The sequence below is a fragment of the Pocillopora verrucosa genome, chromosome 12, assembly GCF_036669915.1.
Source record: "Pocillopora verrucosa isolate sample1 chromosome 12, ASM3666991v2, whole genome shotgun sequence".
NCBI lineage: Eukaryota > Metazoa > Cnidaria > Anthozoa > Scleractinia > Pocilloporidae > Pocillopora > Pocillopora verrucosa.
The window spans coordinates 15,550,044-15,572,804 of NC_089323.1; the positions used below are offsets into that span (position 1 = coordinate 15,550,044).

The window sequence follows — 22,761 nt, forward strand, 5'->3', positions numbered from 1 at the left end:
ATGGTGTGAGTTCATTAGTGCCTGTAGTGGTAGCTCCAGACAAACAAGGAAACATCGCGTCTCCTGAGCACTCCAAAGTCAATGACGCGCTCTCTTTTGGGATCGTCTTTTTATTTATGAGAGCATAAAACTTTCTTCTCCACTCCTCAAATTCCTCTTTTTCTTTTTGACTCCCACTTGCTCGTAGCGGACCCAAATTAGCTCGAAGAAAAATGTTCTTACAATCTTTGCTCTTGGGCAAATCAAATATGGAAATTCTACGTTGATTTTTGTTTTTTTCGACGGTGTGAACAAGATGGTTAGAACTTCTAGAACCTGCTACTGGGATCCTTTGACTAAATGGGGGGAGGTGATGAGGGAGTCTAGCAGATAACCCTTGTATTTCCAGGTACCTGTTACTCGCCACTGACAGAAGCTCTGGCTCTAGGCTTAATGACTTTTTCAGCACAGCCGTTTTTGGTCTCTCCCCTTCAATTGATACGTCTGGTGTTTCTCTGTCAGAGAGATCTGAATGCTGGTTATTCGAGCCTTGTACCTTTGTTTCAAAATTGCTCGGACGTCCTTCGCCGATTCTGGGTCTTCTTGGTAATAAGCGACGGCTGATTCCTGTGCAACGATTCACTGAATCCGACATGCTTCGATGGCATGTGTCCTCCCTGCGTAAAATGGCCACGTCAGCACATTCTGGATCAAAACAGCAAATTTCTCCGGTTAAATACATGGAGGTTTGTTCGGGAAAATCACATTGACAAAACGAATGACGATTCATGTGAACTTTAGTTTAACAAGCAAACTCGTTGCATAAAATTACGCTAGAAAATTATTCTGATCGGATGTCTGACGGTATGGACTTGACATCGATAAAACGTTTTGAACCCATTTTAGACCAAAGTTAAGCCTTTATTATGTGAGGCGTAGGATCAGAAACAATTAAAAACTAATCAGTAATAATTATGATGATCCATTTGCCGCTAATTAAAATCAGACTGATAACAATGAAGGGATGAAAAGTACATCTCCAATTAAGGGCAATGTTTTGTTGTTTTCCTGGTCATTTCCGGTTCGCTACGAAACTAATTACAAACAAATCAGACTTATTATCGAGGCTTGGAACTGTATTTAGTATCGTTTATTATTCTGTTTTCATGGAAACAGAGACCACAATTAATCAGTTACCGGCTGTAACCAAATTCTCGACCATTTTAACACAATTTCGTGCTCGCCTGAATAATGTTAATTTCACAGGATACCAATGTATGAACGGTAGAGAATTTTTGTCCATTTTTACATTTTTACATACTCTAGGGCTAGTTAATATTTATATAAATAATTTTTAATATTTGTGTACGCATAACTCACATTTTATCTTGTTTTGTATTTTTAGCTTGTCGAGCGTTTTTAACATGAACCTCTGGCTCGGAAGATTGTGCGAACACTTCCCACGTCTATGACATTAAATAAACTATTCTATTCTACCACTTCTCGTGCTAAATTCTTTGTGTTCATATATATATATATTATATATATATATATATATATATATATATATATATACATATATAACTAACTGCAGACAGTACTGTTTCGGCCTTCTGGGCCTCATCAGTGCAGTGCTGACGCTAGGATGGAGGTAAGGCTATATAGCCACCCCAAGTGATCTCACACGTGTGGTATCATCTAAGCCATGCCAGAGTGCTCAAACTAGATAAACTAGTGAGCATGCATAATGCTAGCAGCAATGACTCATCCTAGTAGAGTGCTCAATTTGGACATGAAAGCAAAGCTTTGTATGCCAAAGAGCTATATATATATACATATATATATATATATATATATATATATATATATATATATATATATACATATATATATATAGATATATATATATATATATATATACATTATGGTCGTTATCGGCTTGGAAGCGAACTACTTAAGCAATTACTACATCAAGATTGTTTGGATGATTTTTTTTAGTGTTTTTTTATAAAAAAAAATAAAAAAAAAACTCTATGTTAGCGTATAGAGAGGTATATTGCTTGCACCAATCAGCCAACGGCAAATCAGCAATTGAATTTGCATCGTGTGAATTTCTCGGGCTGATTTAGGGCAATAGAGCTTGAGTTTAGTTCATCTGCTTTAATTGCCCCCTAAGTTATCCTTCCTGAGCTACGTCTGTGAGAAACGCCATCCAAACATATTGGAAGATTGTTCTCCTTTCTCTTAGGATAAAGTAACGTGAAATTTTCGTTCTTTTGAAAGTTATGCTCTTTTTCGTTAACAAAAATTTAGACATCAGTTACACAGTGTCTCGACTCGATCAACCCGCCCTGCCAAAAACAACTCTGGCATGCGCAGCATGCCCATGTTTTCTTGTGAGTATCAGTATGGAAATCTCTTTCAGTTGACAATTCAGTTAATACTAAGGAGCGTTACCTCGGCTTATTTTCATTAATAATTTAGCTTTATCAACTGAGTTGATTAAGAAAGCAGTTGGCCACCAGGCCTTGTGCCCAGCAACTTTTGAGCAACTTTTGGCATTTGAAGCAACTTTTTGCGGTTCTTGCAACCTCGAGCAATTTATATAACAAGTTTTGGGTTCAGAGCACATATGAAGCACAATAAAGGCAACGACTTCATGAAGAACATAGATCTATGAAAATTTCTTGTATGTTCTGCGGGCCTCTTATTTAAAATTCAAATGGATAATCGGCTTCAACTACGCACAAATATGGATGTCGTTTTTTATTTTCAATTTTAATGAACGGAAATGAATGGTTAGAAGCCGCCTTTGTTTTTTACAGCGACTCTTTAAAGCTAAGTTTATTATTGAGAAGAACTTCTTCATCATCATCATCATCATCATCATTTATTTGCATTTCTAAAATACAAAACAACATTTCTCTACAGCTTTAAAATTTATAGAAGGCGAGGTTACCTAGGAAGCCGATTCAACTCACTTTCAACAATGTATTCAAAAAAGAATAAGCGCTGCAAATGTGCAGCTCGGCCAAATTAGTGACCATTTAAGTAAAAACTCGTGCATTTTCGCCTCAAAGCTAGGAAAATTTGATTGATTTTATTTGAAACAGGAAGAGAAAACTCGTGCATTTTCGTCTCAAAGCTAAGATTTGACAAATAAGATTTGATTGAAACAGGAAGAAGGTTCCAAATTTTAGCAACTTTTGATATTCCGATGAGCAACTTTCCAGCATTTTAAGAGCATAATCGGGACGTGGTAAAAGAGTTTCTAAAGCTAACGTTATGAGCATTCGCCCTTTGTCAGTAACTATATGGGTTAGGTTTCATCCGGGTCAGTTTCCATTCAGGTCCAATTTCATCTGGATCAGTTTCCATCTGGGTTTCCTACCCATGGGTAATTTGGTGGACACAGCGGGGCGCACGTCTTCATCACGTGATCCGGGGGATAGTAACACGTTTTGCAAGTACCAAGAGGACAGTCGGGTGGGGGTTGGGAATCACATTTCCAGGGAACAAAGTCCTCAATATTTTCTAGTGGTGTTGGAAACTTGATCCACTCAATGGCTTGGGAAACCGTGACTATCCATACGTCGCTCATGGACGTCAATGTTTTTAGAAAGTCTACGGTTCCTGTCAAGAGAAAGAGAATAAACAAAACAATTTTTTAAAAATTGAACAGAAAGCAAATTTTGGACAAATATCATAACTCATTATCATGTGTGTCAGCTAAGGCCACCCCAATTAATTCTTAGAGGTTCTCAACGTACGTCTGCCGAAGTCAGGGGATGAGATATGATGGAGAACGTACGCGTATCAAAGGCGAGCCTCTCTCAGGGACGTCACGGCGCACAGTAGAATCCAAGTCTAACAACAGCGAGGTAAGAATATGATCTGCGATTCAGTATTCATCAACTCTTCCCAACTCATCACGATTCCGTTAGAAAAGTTCTAAAAATACCTTGTTATAGCCGTAAAGGTAAACAGAAGGAAATCAATTGAGAGGCAGCCTTAGTAAACTTCCTTTGCACAATCCTTATCACTGATAACTATTTGAAATAGTTTATAATTTGCCCTATTTATTCTTAAATCCTATCCACATGAAAGCAACTTCCTTATTATTCCTGAAAAAATTTAAGAATGACGACCTCTGACTTGAGATTCTTGACTTCCGAGTCGAAAATTCGTCGTCGGAAATCGGGAGTGGATGTCGGAAGTAGGAAGTCGGACGTCGGAAGCTGGAGGTCGAAAGTCCCTTCTTAGCTTTCTGAAAAAGATGTCCTGTTTTAACTTGGAACCTACCTTTGTAATAAGTGCTGTTAGCTAGCCACTGTTCCTCTAAGAGCATGTAAAAGGGAGCTCTGTTGGTCGTGTAATGGCGCTGAAAGTTGGTATTGAAGAGTTCGTAAGTCTCCATAGCAGTTTTAGGGAGAGTGCAAGATTCGACGAAATTGCAAAGCTTGCCGTTCAGGTCGGTATAGTCTACTAATGGAACTTCCCACAGTCCCGGGAAAGAATCTACAGATTAGGTTTGAAAAAAAAAGAGAGTTAAAATGATCGTCCAACATGACAATTTCCCGAGTATTATCTACAGTTTTTCACTGATTTAAATTCAATGTTTTTGGAAGCGCGTCTCTATTAGGGACGTAAAAGCAAAGAAAAAGCAAAGAAATTAGATCGGCCGGCGCGTGGTTGGCAATATTTCATTAACCCTTTACACACTAACATTAACATTTGTAATCTCCACACTTTTCTCTTTATATTTCCCATGGTACTGACAAGGAGAATGTTTCTAACCATGAGGACTATTCCCTATATCCTCACGACTTTTTGCATTTGATCAAAGGGTGATCCTGTAAGGAGAAAGTAAAAAGCCAGTCACTATTGAGGGTCGAAGGGTCAAAACTTTAGCCTCTAAGCACGTTCTCATAGGTGCTAAGCACGAGTAACTCTACGCGCTTTTGTGGTACCCTTCACCGACCGGGAGGTCAACGAGGGGACTGGCACGAAAAAGTCTTCTTTGTTTGTGTGGGTCAGACTCCTTCCGGTACGGTGGCCCGTAGAGGACATGCCACATTTTTTTAATCGCACGATAAATGGAAATTATGACGCGATCAATGAATAATTATGGCGCCATAAATGAAAAATTATCGCGCTATAAATGACAATGTTGCAGCCATTGTGACAAGGGCTGCAACAGTTGAGGAGGTATGTTTTGAGGTCAATAGTTCGTTTTATTTTCGTGAAAAGATTATTGCGAAATCTTACGTGACACTTTCAGAGATGGCTGTCAGTGTTTGAGAACAAGTGTTGATTATCTAATCTTTCTGATTACATCGCAGGTTCGTAAATTTCTAGATGTCACTTCTGCAACGCCAACCCTATCAAGAAAGTACTTTCCAACTGTTGCAGCCATTGTCGTCTCGTCCACGGAAAACAACGTGCGTGACAGCTGATCACGTGCCACCTAACAACTTTCCCAGTTATCGCGCGATATTTTGATTTTATTGCGCGATAAATGAGATTTACAGAGCGATAAAAAAAATATGCATGTCTTCTATGGGCCACCGTATTCCGACACTGAGACCTCTCGCGCGCTTTGCGAGAGGCCTGCGTGAAGTCACGCCAATGAGAGGCTTGATGACGCACTCCTACTCAAGCGCGCCTTCAGTCCTCAGGTTCTTAACGTACAGTCTTTCGTATCGGATATTGACATTTGAAATTCAATTGGAAAACACCCTGTCACATGACGAAGGTGACAATCCAGAATGATGTCAGACCCCACAAAAATTGTGGTCTGGGGCCGACATCTCTTGATATAACATGTGATCGACAGACAAAAGCACTCTGGCCTCGTCTACAAGGAACGATGCACACAATGGCCAATATGTTTTCGTACATTACACTTCTGTTGTGCGCCATAGCCATCAGTGAGGCTTGTAAATGTGCAGTACCACATCCACAGACTCAATTTTGTAATGCAGACTTTGGTAAGACTTATAGACCTTTTTACTGTATTCATCTAGTTCTTAGTGCTTTTCATGGGAACTTTACAACCGTGATGTTTTTTTTTTCGCGACTTGCAATTTGTTGACACCGCATAGCAGGACGCTCCGGACATATTTAATCGATTTACACTTTCCTTGACATGGGATGCCAAACTATTGAGCCACCTCGAAAAATTGATTGAAAAAAGTGTCTCTGTTCTATGATGCGCCTTTATACCATTTCCTGTAGTTTAGATGCGTCTTCGCAATCTAACATCGTAGAGGAACTTAAACTGCTCAGACCAAATTCAAGTTTAAAAGGCGATCATTAGATAAACCCACGCAAATTTTTCAAGTGAAGCTTCGATTTTTATACTCTGAACTTGGGAAGGAACGCCTTTGCAATTATGTTTTCTGTTTAAATTCCGCTTTGAAACATAAGTCTGAAATGAAAGCAAAAGTAAATTTTTAAAAAGTCCGATTAGTTTGGCTTTTGTCCCCTGAAATTCTCTGTAATCTTGTTTCAAATTCGGTACCAATGAGAAACTTCTTTATTCTAGCAAAAAAAATTATCAATCTGCTTTCGTAGTTCGGCCTTTGTATAAACTTCTGTTCGTTACATTATTCCGTATCAAATAGAACAGACTTACGTACAGTTTTCAGTCAATTAAAAAATAAATTTATTTGTTGGTAATGTCTTTCATAAGGAATCAGCATTTGTCACTGCAGTTTGAGTTTCTTGGGTAGCATATGACGAGTAAGCAAGTTTTACAGTACTGGAGACGCCAAACAACGAAGTTTGTACTGGATCAGGGCCAGTAAGTCGTGATGGCATTCGGAAACCGCATGCCACAATACAAAATCCGCCATAGATTAAAGGCCATAAAGATTAGTTTTGACAGAAAAATAAACTTCAAAATGACCTCTATGTTGACTTAAGTTATTGTTCAAGACACATTTAGTGCTTTGTGCGGAAATCAATGTTTGTACAATGCAGACGTTGGAGTAGGATAAGAAATATTATTTACCTTGAAGTTTTACGTTCAACCAAAGTGACCAGTTTGGGCAAAAGGTGAAAGATCTACTATCACACAGTTGTGCCAATCTCGAATGATTTCTCAGAGCGTTTGTTTTCAAGGTTGCCTATTCAGGAGTAATACTTAGCCAATACAAATATAACATGTGAAATTGCAGCTGAAAACGATGCCACACGGTAAAACAGTTCAAAGCGTTTCTGGTATGCACTTGTTTGCCTATGTACCGATTTCCTTTATGACGAGGATGCACTTTCCACTCTCCACTTTTCACTAATTTTTTCCATATGTTTCTCTCTCTTTCAAACGTTTCATTCATTTCTCTTTTTTCCATCACATTTTCCTGGCCTTCCCGCGCGAATCAATTTAGTTCTGATCAAATCGGAAAAACTTGAAAAACGCCCGTATTGAAAGCCATATAGTTAAACCACATGTCGGACTATGATGCGTTTATTCAAGTGAAAAGGAACTGGGTTAATTTGTTAACTATTTGCTTCCTGTCTTTTGTGATAATTAGCTTTGACATCATCATGACTTCCGTTCAGGTTTCCGCAATGTCTGTCACTGTCGTGAACAACAGCACTTTCCAGGATTACACTCGAGTGGAAAATGTTACCACACGATCGACTTCATTCCCCGAAAAGCTTTTGTTTCCAACAGACAGGTCATTTGAACACCTGTCATTGTTAACGATCACACTACTCGTTTCAAATTACCCTTGTGCAAACAAGATCTCTTTTGTGACTCCTCATACTGCTTGCCATACGAAGTTAGTTCGGAAAAAAAATATCAATTAGGGGATTATTAGTTGATCTGATACCAAATTCTCCAAACTAACATCATAAGAATTGTGTGGCGGAAGGTAAGGAGAATTACTGATAAGATCTCTGTATTGAAAGGGTTAACAGAAGTAAGTAAATACCGAATGGCTTTCGACACTCAATTTTATAGACTGACGGTGCTGTTTTTCTCCGACCCCTAGCAATTCGTGCCAGAGTTTTGAGGGAGTCACGAGAAAACGGCAATAAAATTTACTCGCTCCGAGTTCTACGAACCTTTAAAGGTAATTCAACAATCGACCGCATGGCGAGGACTCAAGGCAAGGGGAAGAACACGAAAAGGGTGATTGACGTCGCAACAGAGAGCGAAACCGCTGCCTGTGGCGTACTACTCGACATTTCGAAGGTCTACCTACTTCTCGGTGACGTAGAGACACGTACAGACAGGCAGTTGTTAACAATCAACAACTGTCAATGGCATGCTTTGTGGCAAAACATCTCTGTGCAACAACGCCGCGGGCTCAAGAGGGTTTATGGGCCGAACTGCCGATGTAAAATTGAAAAGTTCTGTTTTAAGAGTCCTCCGAGCTTATGCGACGATATGATTGGTGGATGCGACAAGCCCGCTGCTGGCAGTCGCGTGACCTATTGCCGAAGGAAGCATTCTTATTGCAGTAAGACTGGTGACAAGTGTAGGTGGATCCTTTCAAGAAAGGCTGCTTTCAAAAAATGCTTGCAATAGAGAAGAGTCTATGCCTCTACATGACCAGATAAAGTCTTTTTTTCAATACTTCGAAGTCGATTGCTACCGACATTTTAGCGTAGAACGGATGTTCATCGACTGATCTTAACCCTTAAAATGTGATTCATGTAATCCCTTCCTTTAGCTGATATGTATTCCGTGGTAAATTAGTTATGTATTTGGAAAAATAAGGAAATAAAATGTGCCTATTCAGAAATGGTTTGCCAAGCTCTTGGCTCGTCGCTGTTCATGGCAAAGTATAGAAAGGTGTGTTTATTCTGAGTCTCAATGCTGAAACACTGCAACCAAATGATCCTTTTCCTAGAATAGGAAAAAGCTGCGACAATGAGTTTTATCTAGGTTATAAGTCGTGGAGAGTTTCTAAGCTGACGTTAGAGGCATTAGCCCTCATGATGGGAGGGTCATGAAACCTAATTGTCTTGTAATATACCTCAAACGACGCAGCACCACAGTTTCTTAGGAAACGTTTTTAGAGAGTGAGGTCATCAGAATAATGAAATCATCACCAGCTGAAGAAGCTTTGATTGTTAAACAAATTCTCCTTGTCAGCACCCTAGAAAAGGTATAGTGAACAGTATGGAGAATATGCATACTGATGTTAGGGTGTAAGGATTAAACGAATTATTTTACTTACCGGTCGGACAAGGCCTGATAACACAATCTTGGGTTGATTGGTAGTCCAGCGTATAAGGCCATAAAGGTGGGTCTCTAAAGACCTGAGTAGGCATCGAAGACTCGTACAGGAAACCCAGGTTCCGAAGCGCCCTGAACTCCGTGTTTCCACCAACCTGGATGTAGGGAGCCCTGTAACCCATGATATCTTCCACTTGGACGTTGCCCCATTTGCGTAAAATCTCTCTCATGCCTCCTATCTCCTGCTCCTGTTCTTCCTCAGTTGCAGTTGCCCACCAGGTTTGTGGAAGACGACGGGAGATGGAGTTGTCAGCGATTTCGTGGCGTTGGTGGTACAACGTTTGCAGCATGCAATAGTTCGTGTACTCGTGTGACACGAAAAATGTAGCAGAGATGTTGCAACCATTGGGGTTTTTCAACCTGCCGTTGAATAGCTCTTCGTACAGAGGAAAGGCATTATCAACCAAAGCGGCATCAAATGAGATCATTACAATCTGAGGTGTCGAGAACGGTGATAAATTGCCAGGGATTTTGGTTCCGCTGCAGAAGCAGTCGGGCAGTGTGCAAATATTTGGGTCGCATGGCTCAGCTGAATCTGCTGCTTTAGCTTGCAAAAACAATACTAACAAGATGATAAGGGGTGTAACAGCTCTTGAAGAAGACATATTCAACTGCTTTGTGCACTTTGCTACGGAGACCTTTTTATAGAAAAGTTCCTCGTTTAGGCCTGTCCGTCGAGACTGTCAAAAAATTCCCTGATGAAGTAAAGTGTTAATTTTTATTTTTCTTGTTACACATCATATGTTATTTTCGACAACAGGAAGTGAACCAGTAGAATTCCAAAATCAACCTCTTTCAAGAATTTTGTGAAACTAATTACGAATCAAAAACCTGTTTAAGAAAGCAGAAATTATTTGCTTTCCTGAATTAAGTTTTTTTCTTTTTTTTCATCAAATTGGATTCAGCTCAATTTAATTGACCTTGGATAACCTCTAATTCTTAGAAAGATTTAGCAAATAGTGATTTATTTCACTCTTTTTGTGACATGTTTTAGTTTTTACAGGAATAGAAGTATTTCACGCAAGCACTGTCATATTGATATATATATGTTATTTGCCGGCTGGGAGGTCCGTATGATGAAAAACTGTGACCGAGGTCTTGAAAATACTGCCCGAGGCCGTAGGCCGAGGGCAGTATTTTCAAGACCGAGGTCACAGTTTTTCACCATACGGACCGACCCTTAGCCGGTAAATAACATATTTATTGTTTTTATAAACTAGACGAAATTCTTTCCGAAAGAACCCGAATGATTTATGGCCGTAAATACGGCAAGATCTTCCATAAACTGAACAATTTTTGAGTGGGTAAATGGTAGTTAAAATAGAGGTGATGCAAATTTAAGAGAGATGCCTCAGCGAAACATTTTCATTTCCGTAACGATAAAGGTGATTTAAAAGGCTTCCAAACAAACTTTGAAACATTATTTTTACAAGTATCTGTCACAATCTGACACCTGTCAATTAGAGAGTGCGCAAGAAAAAAAAAAGCGAAGGAACATTTGAAAACCAACAGAACTAGTTTGGCAAGGACTGTCACGACAATGTTTTCTTCAAAATCAGTTAATGATCTAACGGAAAGTATTATTCACTCTCATCGACGATTCATTCATGTACGAAGATTTACCTCTGTTCATTAAGTAAACGGCGAGGAAAGTAATTGTGAGTAAATTCAATCTTTTTATTTTGAAGTTGTGAGAGTTTGCTCGTTTGTTTGCTGTAATGGCGTGTTTAACTCTGATCTTTCCTTCACAAAAACTAAATTCGAACGGCACACTCCAACGAGACACAAGGGAATGTAATGCGGCCTTTTCTCAAAAAATTCCTACAATTTCTGTTGTGCAATTTAAGGTACAAATGTCCAAATTGAACGGAATTGGAAAGACTCACCAGGAGCGTATATTTGTTGTAGAACTTAAATTAAAACTTCGCTCGCTCTTTCACTATGAACAAATTGCTCGAGAAAATTCAGATATTAAATGAATGAAAGTTCCATCGTTCAGTTTAACTGTAACCAAATACCTCACGTTCCAACTTTCTGGGTACTTTTGTGAACGATTAAAATTAATTGCAGAAGGTTTTTAGGCCGCTTGTCAACCAACGTAATGACACTATTGTTTATACAAATTCATTCTGAAACCAATATTTTTCTGTCAACCAAAGTGATTTGATAGAGAGAAAAGAGAGGATTCATAAGTTATTTATCGGCTTGAGGTAGTGACCGACGTGTTTGCTTAAAAATACTGCCCAGCCGGAAAACGAGGTATATTTATGAAAAATGACAACGAAAGTTGGGATGTACTCGGCGACTCACGAAAGCGTTACCTTGGCCCGTGGGCAGAGATAGGAAAATACTGACCGGGTAAAGAACCAATCAGATTGCAAGATTCGTTACCGTGCCCTCTAAAAAAACAATAAATTCCTTTATTTCTCAACTTTTCCTTGAAATGGCGTCAAATTTTGAATTCGTCACGCGCCTCACCCCCTTCGCGACGATTGCGTGAGAAGCACTCAGATCATGGTTCCTAACCCCCTGGAGTTAGGGGAGGTGACCCGCCTGTCCATACATGTAATCTCTTATTTTATCTTGATCACGTGTACATGATAGATGGGGTGACCTGCATAGGCGGGTTGCACGGTCTGCTGGGTAGGGTAACCCTTTCAGCCGGGGCGACAATTTGCCAAGTAACGTCTCAAGGTGAGGTAGCCCGCCTAGCCGGGGTCGCATTCATGTTACAAAAAGATCAGATGAGCCAAACAATAGCGAAACAGATATGTTTTAAAACTGTTTCATTTTTCTTGGCCGTCCCATACTGAACTAAAACGTTTAAACACCAAGTTTACGTCCCCTTGAAAACTCGATAGCAATTTAGTCATTTTTTAACTTTCAACTCAACAATACATTCACATGTTATGCCGAAGTGAAGACGTCGCACCGTCAGAAACATAACGCATCGATAAAAAAAATAGATGAAAACAAATTCACTTTTTTCGGCAACGTTTTATCACAAGTCGCCGTCGTGATATCTTAACTCCCTAACTGAAAGCGCGACAACAACCTCGAGAAACTTCACCCCGGCATCCCGGGTTTGTAAGATTGTATGTAAACGCGGACTATTTTCGACCACTGCTAAACAGGCCCTAAAAGTAATCGGATCATTTGATATTTTTTTTGTCACGTCAAGATATCGACAGTGATCGATGAAAGCTGTCAAATTGGGGGGGATCACGGTGTTTGTTCAAGTTTGCAAGTGATGCGAAACTACCACGAAATTCCGGAAATAAAAAAATAGTGTGACGCCTAAATTGACGTCACGCGACGACGGGTTTTACCCAGAAACGGAATTTCAGTCGGCTATAAATCAATGCGACTTGTACTAACTTCGTCTTTGAGTCACTGCTAAGAGAGAAACAGGATCAGTTGAAAGTCAACAGCTCAGCGATTTGAAGATCATGTCGTGGCTAAGCAATACAGCATTCGTTTTGATCTTGATGTGTGTGGAAAGTGCCTCCGGAGCAGTCCTTAAGTTTCGTGGACATGAACCAGCTCAGCCATGTTCACCAGATATTTGCAAGCTTCCCGACTGCCGTTGTAGCGGAACAGACATCCCTGGAAATCTTCCACCAAATAAAGTTCCGCAAATGGTTATGTTGACCTTCGATGACGCTGTAAATGACCAAGTGGACAGATATTACCAGGATCTATTTGGGACTGGCGAACTGAAAAATCCAAACGGTTGTACCGTAACAGCCACTTTCTTCGTGTCGCACGAGTACACGGAGTATCAAATGGTACAAGCGCTGTACCACAACAGGCACGATATTGCAGATCATACAATCTCACACAGAACCCCTACTTCCTGGTGGAAATCAGCAAATTACAGTCAGCTGACGGACGAAATTGCGGGACAGAGGGAAATTTTAAGAAAGTGGGGACAGGTCAAGGCAGAGGACGTCGTTGGATTCCGTGTACCCTTCTTGCAGCTCGGGGGCAACACAATGTATCAAGTTCTGCATGATAACAAGTTCCTGTATGACTCGTCCATGCCAACCCAGAAGTTTACGGATCCGCCGATGTGGCCCTACACGCTGGATTATCGATCGACACAAGAATGCGTTATTCCGCCATGTCCTACAGGTGATTATACCCCAAAGAAATCACGGACTTGAATTGCATTATTTTAAGCGCCGATATATTCGAAGCATCAAATTTCCCCCTGAAACACACGGGCATTTGATTGTCGTCCGTGTCCGAGGAGTGGGAAATTTGAACCTTGCGCGGGTTGGGTGAGAACTTTAACCGGAACTGTCATTCGGTCAAGTCTTTCAGCGGCAAGCACGTGTTTTATCTTTTAATAAGGAAGATTTTGAAGGAAAAGAGTTCACTTTCGCGCGCAGATGGCTCAGAAGAAAAGGTCTACAAATTCATCTCTTGGGTAGAGCATAAGAACCCTATTTTGGCTCAGGAGGGGCGTAAATTTGTACAAACCAATCTTCAAAAGTTCAAATGCCAGGGTGGTTGCCCGGGGGGATGTTGAAGCTTCGAATTGATCAACACATTACCTGCCCGACTGTCGGGTGGGAGAGCCAGGGAAAAATAAAATAATAATATCTCTTTGTTCCGGTCACCTAAACTTGTCGTAGGTTGTGAAACAGCAATAGAAAAGGCCGCGCTTGGACGAGAAGGACTGGTGTCCTGTGTTAATCTAGCTGGCTTATCACGCAGAGTGACAAGTGAGTAGGTAGGATCTTATGTTTGGTATGTTTTGTCTTACGCTGTATTTTGTTTTTCAGATTCATTCCCTGGTCTTTGGGAGGTTCCTATGATCGACTACACCGATTCACGAGGAAATCCATGCAATATGATTGACGAATGCTACGCACCAGCCAATGAAACGGAAGCATATGATCTATTGTCGACGAATTTTGAGCGACATTACACCACGAACAGAGCACCATTCCCCATGTTTCTGCACGCTGGATGGTTTGCGAGATATCCATACACTTTAACTGGTAAGGATACAAGAATCCTATCAGGACTGATGCCAGTATCTGGGCAACTGCGCACCTACCCCTCCCCTAACCCAACGACAGTAAACTGAAAACAATTTAGGGTTAAAGTTGAGTTTAGGGAGGGGTACGTGCGCAGTTGCATATGTACTGACTTTAATCCGGATATAACATTATTTGTCTTCATTGAAGTATTTGAATGTAGGAAAATTAAGCCCTAATTTCTAAGATAGCAAAATACCCACTATCATTCATTTTTTTGCTAATTAGAGAATTTGGCGTTATATCGGTCAAGGCCATTTCCCTTGGTTGATCAATGTCCGTATCATAACAACTGTGCACCTACCCTAAACCCAACATTAACAAATTGTCTTGCGTTTATCTCTCAGCGATGGAAAAATTCCTCCAGGACATACTCGCTCGTGGAGACGTTTGGGTGCTTGGAATAAAACATGTGATCGAATGGATCAAATCGCCAACCAGTCTTGACGACATCGAAAATTTCGCCCCCTGGAAATGCGACTCGCCTCCCCCGCCCCCGGCCTGTTCCTCCCCGAACGTCTGCAGTTTCCCCGACGACCCGCATTACTTGTACACATGTACCCGCCCCTGTCCCGCTCATTACCCCTGGGTCGGAAACCCGGACGGAAACTAACTTCAGAGTACGAATGTCCCGGATAAAGAAATACGCTCGCTTAAAATTTCTCCAGTTGAAGCAAAAATGAAAAAAAAATATTGTTACACAAATAACTGTGAATTCGAAAGGACTTTTGAACGTAGTTAGGATTAACGTGCTACTTGACAATCTTGGAATTAAAGATGTATCGAGTAAATTAACGCTTTTTGCATTAATAACAGAAAAGAAAAGCTTTAGAGATCTGTTTTGCTTTTGTTTGTTAATAAACCTTTTTTTTGATCAAAGGAACTTGATGGTTTCGGGTCTCTTCAATAAACAGGCGAAAATCTGTTCGATTACGTGCTTCATCTCTGATCTTGCTGAAGCTTGGTTGAGGGTATTCGCAAACAATGCTGGGCAGACACAGGCGCAATGAGCACTTTGGGTATTAGATACTTAAAAGCAAAATCCTTTAAATCTACTAAGCTGCGCAGTGTGATTTACACAAGGCTTACTCGGCAAAGGTTTGTGTAATTGAAATTATTAACATATTGTTCATAATTGAGGTATAGCTTTTCAACCAATCATATTGATCCATAAGTTAGCGCCTCGTCTCCATGACGTTATGTTGCGGCGTCACGTGATTGACAACAAGCAAGAGGGCAATAAATAAGTGCTTGACGACATTGAGAGCGATTTGACCTGAATTAACGCGCCGAAGTGTTTTAAAAAATCGTCTCCCCTTTTGGCGAAACTATGAGTAACTCCTGCTGAGAAAGCATAACTATGTCGGCTCATAGTAGCGGTCTTCTGCCTCCGGATGAGGTAAGAGTTACGCTAAATTTTTTCGAACTTGAACCGGCGTGTGGATTGTGAAATTGAGCATACTTCTTCCTTTTGTTTAGTTGGCAGATTTACACATTTTTGTCGTTCCCTTGGATCTGTGGCTCGAAAAATACCGAACAGCCTTTAACAACATCGCTTTGGAGTCCGTTTCTGCTGGATTTGTCCGGTAATTATACCGTTTCGTCTTCAAGCGGGAAGAAATAACACGGCGATTTTATAGTCGTCAAGTGTCTGAAATGCCTTTCATTCTACAATCAACGTTTTCTACGGTGTTTTCCTGCTCATCGGAAGTGTTTTGTTATTTCTACAGGGTTCAGCCTTATATTTCTTTAAACCATCTACGAGATCACATCGAGGAACAACTAGGACCAGAAGTTGTTCCAGAAGACTATATATTCCTGAGATCTGTTGGAAGATGTATGGCCGTGGTAAGAAATCGAATCTACCAGAGATCAAAATAATTTAGAGTTCTTAGGCTATGAACTAGGAAAGCTTATTAAAATGCTAGATTTGTTCTCAGAGGTACACAAATCATTCTTCTGTAAGCTTTCCGTGAGATAGGCGAGGATCATAGAATATACCAAATCGAGTTACGTTAAGTGCGTTGAATTTAGTTCATTGTTTTTATCTCGTAATCTTTTACACGTTAATTTTGGTCGATTGTGTTTCTGGTTTCAAGTATTGACGTTAAAAACACCTGCCGACTAAAAGGACAATAACTTGAACTGTAAATTACCTCTTCGTCCTATTTTGCCGTTCTGTTAAATTATTTATGGTGTCGGGAATTTGCAATTGTAAATTTATTGAGCTTAGTCTTAGCGGGACAGGTGAATGTCAGATTTTTGAGTAATAAAAAAACCTTGGCATTTTGAGCTTTACCCAGCTTTCCTTTGTTGACCTTGGTTCTGACTCAGCTTTCATTACTGTCATATGACTCTATATCTAAACGATGACTCGGTTTTAATTATTCGACGATGAGTGATACTCTATCGTTTTTATGGTCTTACCTTATCTAAGATATAGAATTCATGCCATATTTGTTATCTGATATTATTATGATAAGAAAACTTCCTCTCTTTTGTTATTAGTCAGAATTGATAAATAATACACTTTCTTTGCAAAGTGGTTTTCAGTGTTTCCTATATTATTACGCCTATGGTTCAGATGGATTTTTGAGAAAAAAAATACATCTTTCATCACGAATCTGCACACTATAAACAATGTGATAAATTTTCCTTGGTACTCATTGTTCCGGCTCATTTTTAGGTCAAAGAAAATCAAGAGCGTTTGCTCAAAGCCAAGGACTTTTTACCACCTGTGGTAAGCCAGCCTTTTTTTTTCCCTTTATTTAAGTACATTTTGTTTTGCATTATACAGAAAAAGAAATACACAAAGTGTTTGCATAATACTACATTTCCATGAATAAGCACCCAGAGCTTATTTTAAATTTTGGCCTGAAGGAGAGGGGGGCAGGGGGGGTTTTGGAAGAGGGGGTCAGTCAGCTATTCAAGAGGGGTGCTTGTTTGACATTGTGGTGTAAGGGGTGAGTGCTTATTCACACACATTTTAGATTGTGAGCACTTACTCTTGGAAATTCCATATATACTTTTAAAGGAGAGTTATCAGTTCTAGTTAAAACTTTTAATCCTGGATTGGTTCAAACTGTGTTTTGAATGACAAGGCCCTGATCTTAAGTTTTAATGTGTTGATGGATTTACAATTATTCTATGAGCATGTATTGGATATGGCTATAATCATCTTATATCCAACAAGTGCAATTGGAAGAATTGTCCAATTAAAAACACCTCAAAATTTAAAATGAATGTGTCCAACTTTATTTTGTAAGAACCAAGTTATTGAATGGTAAAATGTACTAAAACACTTCCAATTTAACTTGTCTTCATGGGCACACATGGTATAACAGCCCATAATCCATGATGAAAAAGCCAATAAAAACTGCATTATCCAGTGATCCATTTTTTGATAATCAGTATGAAATACAAATATTAAAAAAGGTTGTCTCTTTATAGGCTTATAGTCCAGAAATATTTATCCTTCCTGGAACTCATGATGCCTTTGCAAGGCCAGCAGAGAATGCTACCAATACCATTATACAAACTCATGGCTTCACAACTGGTAAATTACTGTTGACTATTTGACTCTCTTTTTAGTTTTTATAGTAACTATTGTGAATCTAATGCACAAAAAATTCAATCTACATGTAGCAAAAGGTAGAGACTATGGATGAAGGTGTTTAAAATTTGAAGATAAAGAAAAATTTAGCGATCACTCAAACTTGAAACTGCAAATTAACATTATGTATGGTTGGCTCAGAAGCTCCTAACACCCTTGATTTTTAATTTATTGCTACCAACTTGAGAAGCTCTTGACGGTTGAACAATTTCTCCTCATCAGTACCTGAGAAAATTTATAGAGAGCAGTATGGAGAATATACATGCTGATGCTTCGGTGGAAAGGGTTAACCAGTATTAATATGACAGATTCTGACATATGCCCTTTTTTTGCAGCTGGTATGGCATCCATTCAGCCTCATCAGCTTCCACCTGCAGGGTTTATCCAGCAACCATTTGTTCATCAAAATGTGCTTCCAGGTGGTTATAATAACCCTCACCAATCTACATTACAAGGAGAGCCAAATGGTTCTCTCAATCGTGTTGAGAAAAGTGGCAGATCTCAAAAGTCTGTTTCAGAAGATGAGGGAAGCAGTGACCATGAGAGAACACAAGACGACGGAGATCAAGAGAATGGCAGGAGACGGCAATCATTAGAAGACAGAAGTGGTGGATCCTCAGAGAATGATGGTGGGTTAGAGGATGACAGAAAAGAACATAAGAAAAAACAGAAAAAGGAAATTCAGAATGAAAAACCACAAGACAACTTGTCCACTCCTGCTGCATCCAAGTTGAAAAAGAACAAAATACAGAAGAAAGGAAGCAGCAGTTCAGATGGAAGTAATCAATCAGAAACCAAAAGTGTGAAGTTTATTCAACCAGAGGTGTATCAGACTCTGACTCTTCCTGGTCAAAATGGGGCAGGGGTGTCTCCCCCAACACCTATTCCTTCTGGGCGTGTCATTTCATCACCATTTCCAGGCCAAGAGGCTGAACAAGTCATAGCTCATTCTAGAAATGTGGATTCTACTGATATACATGCAAGTAAGGATAATCCAAGTGGTAAAATAGATGAGAAAGGTGCAGCTGATTTAAATAGGAAGAAAAAGCCTGCTGATTCCAAAGGAGGGAAAAAGAAAAGGAGAGACAGATCGCGATCACCTTCTGTTGAGCGAACTCAATCCAAAGAACAGAATGGTCAAAAGGAAGCTAGTAGATATGTTATTTATGAGGTTACCAATGATTCAGCTGTGTATGGTGAAGTGACAATGAGTCGTGTAGATACGCCTCCAAGTTTAAGTGAAGTGGAAGAGAGATCCAAGTTTGTTCAGTTCCCTTCTCCAGCCAAAGGAGCAAGAAGGCCAACACTGCCTGATGAACTGGAGCATGACAATGCTATTGCAAATGGATTACAAGACTTGAATGCGTAAGATTTTCAGTTTTCTCATGTTTCAAGAGCAAAAATCCAAAATATATTATTTTCATTCCATGGTTTTTTTCAAACAAATTTGTTTCAAAGCCTGTTTTGAATAATTTCCTCTATTCTTTTTGGAGCATCCAATCATAATGTTGTAAAAATGTAATAATGTTGTAAAATTTTCTCTTAAAGCTCTTAGAACTGAAATCAGGTTTCACTCTAACCCTGGATTGTCCTAACCCATTTTTGAACAACTCAGCCCAGCTTGCCACTGCATAAGAATAAGAGCACTGAATTCCATACAAAAATTTAAATGAAAGTTTTGTGGAATTCTTTTATAGTAGTAGTACAGTGATAGATCCCAATTTTATATATATCTTACATTTTTTTTCAGGCTTAATCTGCATGATAGTGAAGACAATTTGGATGGCTATCAAAACGGTAGTGAACAGGAAGAACTGGCTGAAGAAATTAATGACAACAATGATCAGAGAGGATTCAATGATGCACGACTTAATGACAAGAAAGATATTTCAGGGGACACACAGCAGGGTGCAGAAGGAGATAGAGCTGCAGGCAAGGACAGCAATAAAATGGGTACAAAAGACGATACAAAGAAAGATAGCGTGAAGGCAAATGCTACAAAAGGAAAAAAAGTGGTGAAAAAACCTGCTAAAAAACCTGTCGAAAGTATTGAAAACAAATTCAAAATCCCTCAGCTTCCCAAGGCCCCCACGCCACCCCCCATGAAGTACCCCAAGAGGGGTGATAAGGAACTGGAGGCAGACAGTGCATCAGCTAAGGATAGGAAACGTCGTGAGATAGAAGAATTGAAGGCTGAGTTGAGAAAGGCCAAGAATGCAAGGGTGGACATGGAGAAAGAGAGAGAGGCAAAAGTACGGAGAGCCAAGATGTTACAGAATCAGATGATGCAGAAGAGGAATCAATGTAGGTGAAACTTATTATTATGTTGCGGTTCATTGCTATTTTCAATAAGACCTTTGTAGTACTGTATTCCTTTAAGGCATGCACAGCTATTATTCTTGTTTTCTCGTCACCATATTTACACCAATAGCGTAGCTCCATTTTCTGCATATAAATACACACAACCCACAATTCCTCCATTCGCTCTGACGAAGGGCTAACGCTCGAAATGTCAACGTTTGAAACTCTTTACGGTGACAAATTTACATTAACAGCTCGGTTTTTAATACTAAATTACCCTGATATATCTCCCACCGACGCCGCACCATAGTTTCTTTAGAAACCTACCCCCTTTATTTTTTCTGATGGTTTTGTTTTATTACCGTGATCAGGACAATTATGTCTTTTTTTTCCATTTATGTGTAAATGTACTAAGGAAGTTTAAATAGCAAAAAGCCGTTATTTACTTAAGAAGACATAAAGAGAAGGATACTTGTATGCATAGTTATATCACATGGTGCAGGTTTCATAGTCATGAAGAACATTGCATAGTAGAAGCCACAATTAACATACTCACCTGCAAGAAGGAAAATAAAAAAATAAAGAGTCTGCAATTCATCTTGTGGACGCGTGTATTAACTTTACTTTTTCTTACGTGCAGCAGAGAAATTTTGTCTTTTCGTCTTCTGTTGTCTTGTGGATGCCTGTATTAACTTTGACCTTTTTTACGTTCAGCAAAAAACATTTGGAAGAAGAAGTTTTTTGAGGAGAAGAGAAAAACAGCTGCATTAGAAGAGCAGGTCAACAGACTGAGACATGAAGTCGATGCTCAACACAAATCTCTAATGTCTTACTTGGAAAGTAAAGGTAATGGTCCTTTGCATGGTGTTTTCATCAATTTGAGTGAGTTTTGAAAGCATTCCAAGATTGTATCGGTTTTGCTATGTTGTACTCTGTGATTGTTTCAGAAAATTCAAGCCCTCTCTATGCCATTCATTTGCAAAACTGAATCCAATCGTGGCTTGTTGACTAACATGTTCTCCATGCGTGAGGCGCTAAACTTGAATTTCTACTTATGTTTCTTTAGAAAGGGAAGGCGGAAGACCTCAAGCGGGAGTGGACTTCAAGTCACCGTCTGAAAAGGTAACATAAGGAACATTTCAATAACTCCACTTTATGACTTGTCTTCAAAAATCGATACACTTTGTCAACTAATAAGTTGTAAATCAATCGTGACCTGGTCACCCGCGCCTAAAGGTAGTCACGCAGTTTTAGTGAAAGTTCTCATTGGCTCCGTGTAATATTCGTCTTTGTTTTGATTGGCCGCTGTGATTACTTGTATTTTCTTTTTTTGCTGGTAGGTTCTATTGTCTTAGTGAAGTAAATGCTAATTGCCATAACTGAATTGGAACTCAAAATGTTTTTTTTTTTTTTCTCTACTCACAGACAAACCAACGCATGTCTCTGGCACGATTGCAGCATGAGGTTGAAGAACTACGGAGGAGAATTGAAGAACTGAAAGCTAAACTTACGGCTGAGATGAAGGTTCGATTCACGCTTTTCTTTTTGTGTTTTGTTTTCCTGGCTTCCTTCTTTGCCATCAATCGTCGAATCAGGTTGCACTGTATCGAGTGCCTTGCTTCAAGCTTACACTGACTACAAATGGTAGTCATTCAAAATGTAAACTTGATCAGTGCTTTAAAAAGGGGGGGGATGTGGGGTGGGATAAAGGGATTTTGGTCGTGACACAATAAAATTTACCTGACTCCCTTTCCCCCTAAAGTTCTGTAGTATTCTAAATATTCGCCCCCTAATTGACAGTAAATTTTCTATAACTCCCCTTTTGTACTCTGTTAGCGACGTCGCTAATCCGGCCCCCCCCCCTCCCCCGAAAAAATCGTACGTCCTCCCCTTCCCACCAGGTAATAAATAATCAGTGGTCCTTAACACTATTGCTAATCATTCATCAAGGCGCAATCACTTTTTTTTAATGATACCAAATGAAAAATACTTCAAGCTGTCATAAGCCACCTTGTAAACATTCGCCAAACTGATCTCGACGTTGATGTTTTCAGAATCGTGACGCCGCCCAGAAGGAGTTGAAACAAATTCGAGAGGATTTGATGGAGAAGAAGATCAACCTTACTCTGACGAAATCACAAAAAAGCCTGGCAACTCTGGCGAACCCGGAAAACATTGCTGTGTGATACGTTACGTGTGTGTGATACATTTCGTGTCGTGATCCGTTACGAGTGTGATACGTTACGTGTTGTGACGCGTTATGCGATGAAATAGCTGCAGTAAGAAACTTTACTGGCAGCAGTCAGACCTCAAAGTTAAGACGTGTGCTATGAACGGTTGTTTAACATCAATTCCACAAACATTTAATAGCTGAAAAGAAGTGTTGTAAACTATAATTTTGTTGATCACTTTGTTCAAAACAATATTAACGTATATTTATTTATGTTCTCGATCATTAATGTCCAAGAAGTACATCTCATATATTTTTTAAGAAAATTAGACAGTGGACTTAAAACCGCTATAGGTAATTTTTCTACAGAAATAAAATGGTTATCGTAAATGGT

At 39.6% G+C, this 22,761-nt stretch overlaps 4 protein-coding genes across 4 annotated transcripts; 3 read left to right on the plus strand and 1 right to left on the minus strand.

The window, feature by feature from the left end:
• Positions 1–2,843: 2,843 nt before the first annotated feature.
• On the minus strand, positions 2,844–9,840 carry LOC131788017 (chitin deacetylase 7-like). Its single transcript, XM_059105101.2, has 3 exons — positions 9,177–9,840; positions 4,282–4,497; positions 2,844–3,612 (listed from the first exon to the last, which is right to left on the minus strand). Exons 1-3 carry the CDS (start codon positions 9,838–9,840, stop codon positions 3,347–3,349), a joined length of 1,146 nt encoding a protein of 381 aa, XP_058961084.2. The 3' UTR covers positions 2,844–3,346.
• On the plus strand, positions 5,711–8,738 carry LOC131773195 (tissue inhibitor of metalloproteinase-like). The gene is made up of 2 exons (XM_059089182.2): positions 5,711–5,969; positions 7,983–8,738. Exons 1-2 carry the CDS (start codon positions 5,726–5,728, stop codon positions 8,519–8,521), a joined length of 783 nt encoding a protein of 260 aa, XP_058945165.2. The 5' UTR covers positions 5,711–5,725; the 3' UTR covers positions 8,522–8,738.
• A 2,710-nt stretch (positions 9,841–12,550) lies between the features above and the next one.
• Positions 12,551–15,208, plus strand: LOC131788011 (chitin deacetylase 7). Its single transcript, XM_059105096.2, has 3 exons — positions 12,551–13,369; positions 14,026–14,244; positions 14,631–15,208. Exons 1-3 carry the CDS (start codon positions 12,685–12,687, stop codon positions 14,894–14,896), a joined length of 1,170 nt encoding a protein of 389 aa, XP_058961079.2. The 5' UTR covers positions 12,551–12,684; the 3' UTR covers positions 14,897–15,208.
• Positions 15,209–15,527: 319 nt separating this feature from the next.
• LOC131788006 (cylicin-1) lies at positions 15,528–22,745 on the plus strand. Its single transcript, XM_059105089.2, has 11 exons — positions 15,528–15,682; positions 15,763–15,869; positions 16,014–16,131; positions 16,970–17,023; positions 17,734–17,839; positions 18,232–19,261; positions 19,647–20,200; positions 20,912–21,043; positions 21,264–21,319; positions 21,623–21,721; positions 22,252–22,745. Exons 1-11 carry the CDS (start codon positions 15,644–15,646, stop codon positions 22,381–22,383), a joined length of 2,427 nt encoding a protein of 808 aa, XP_058961072.2. The 5' UTR covers positions 15,528–15,643; the 3' UTR covers positions 22,384–22,745.
• Positions 22,746–22,761: the final 16 nt, after the last annotated feature.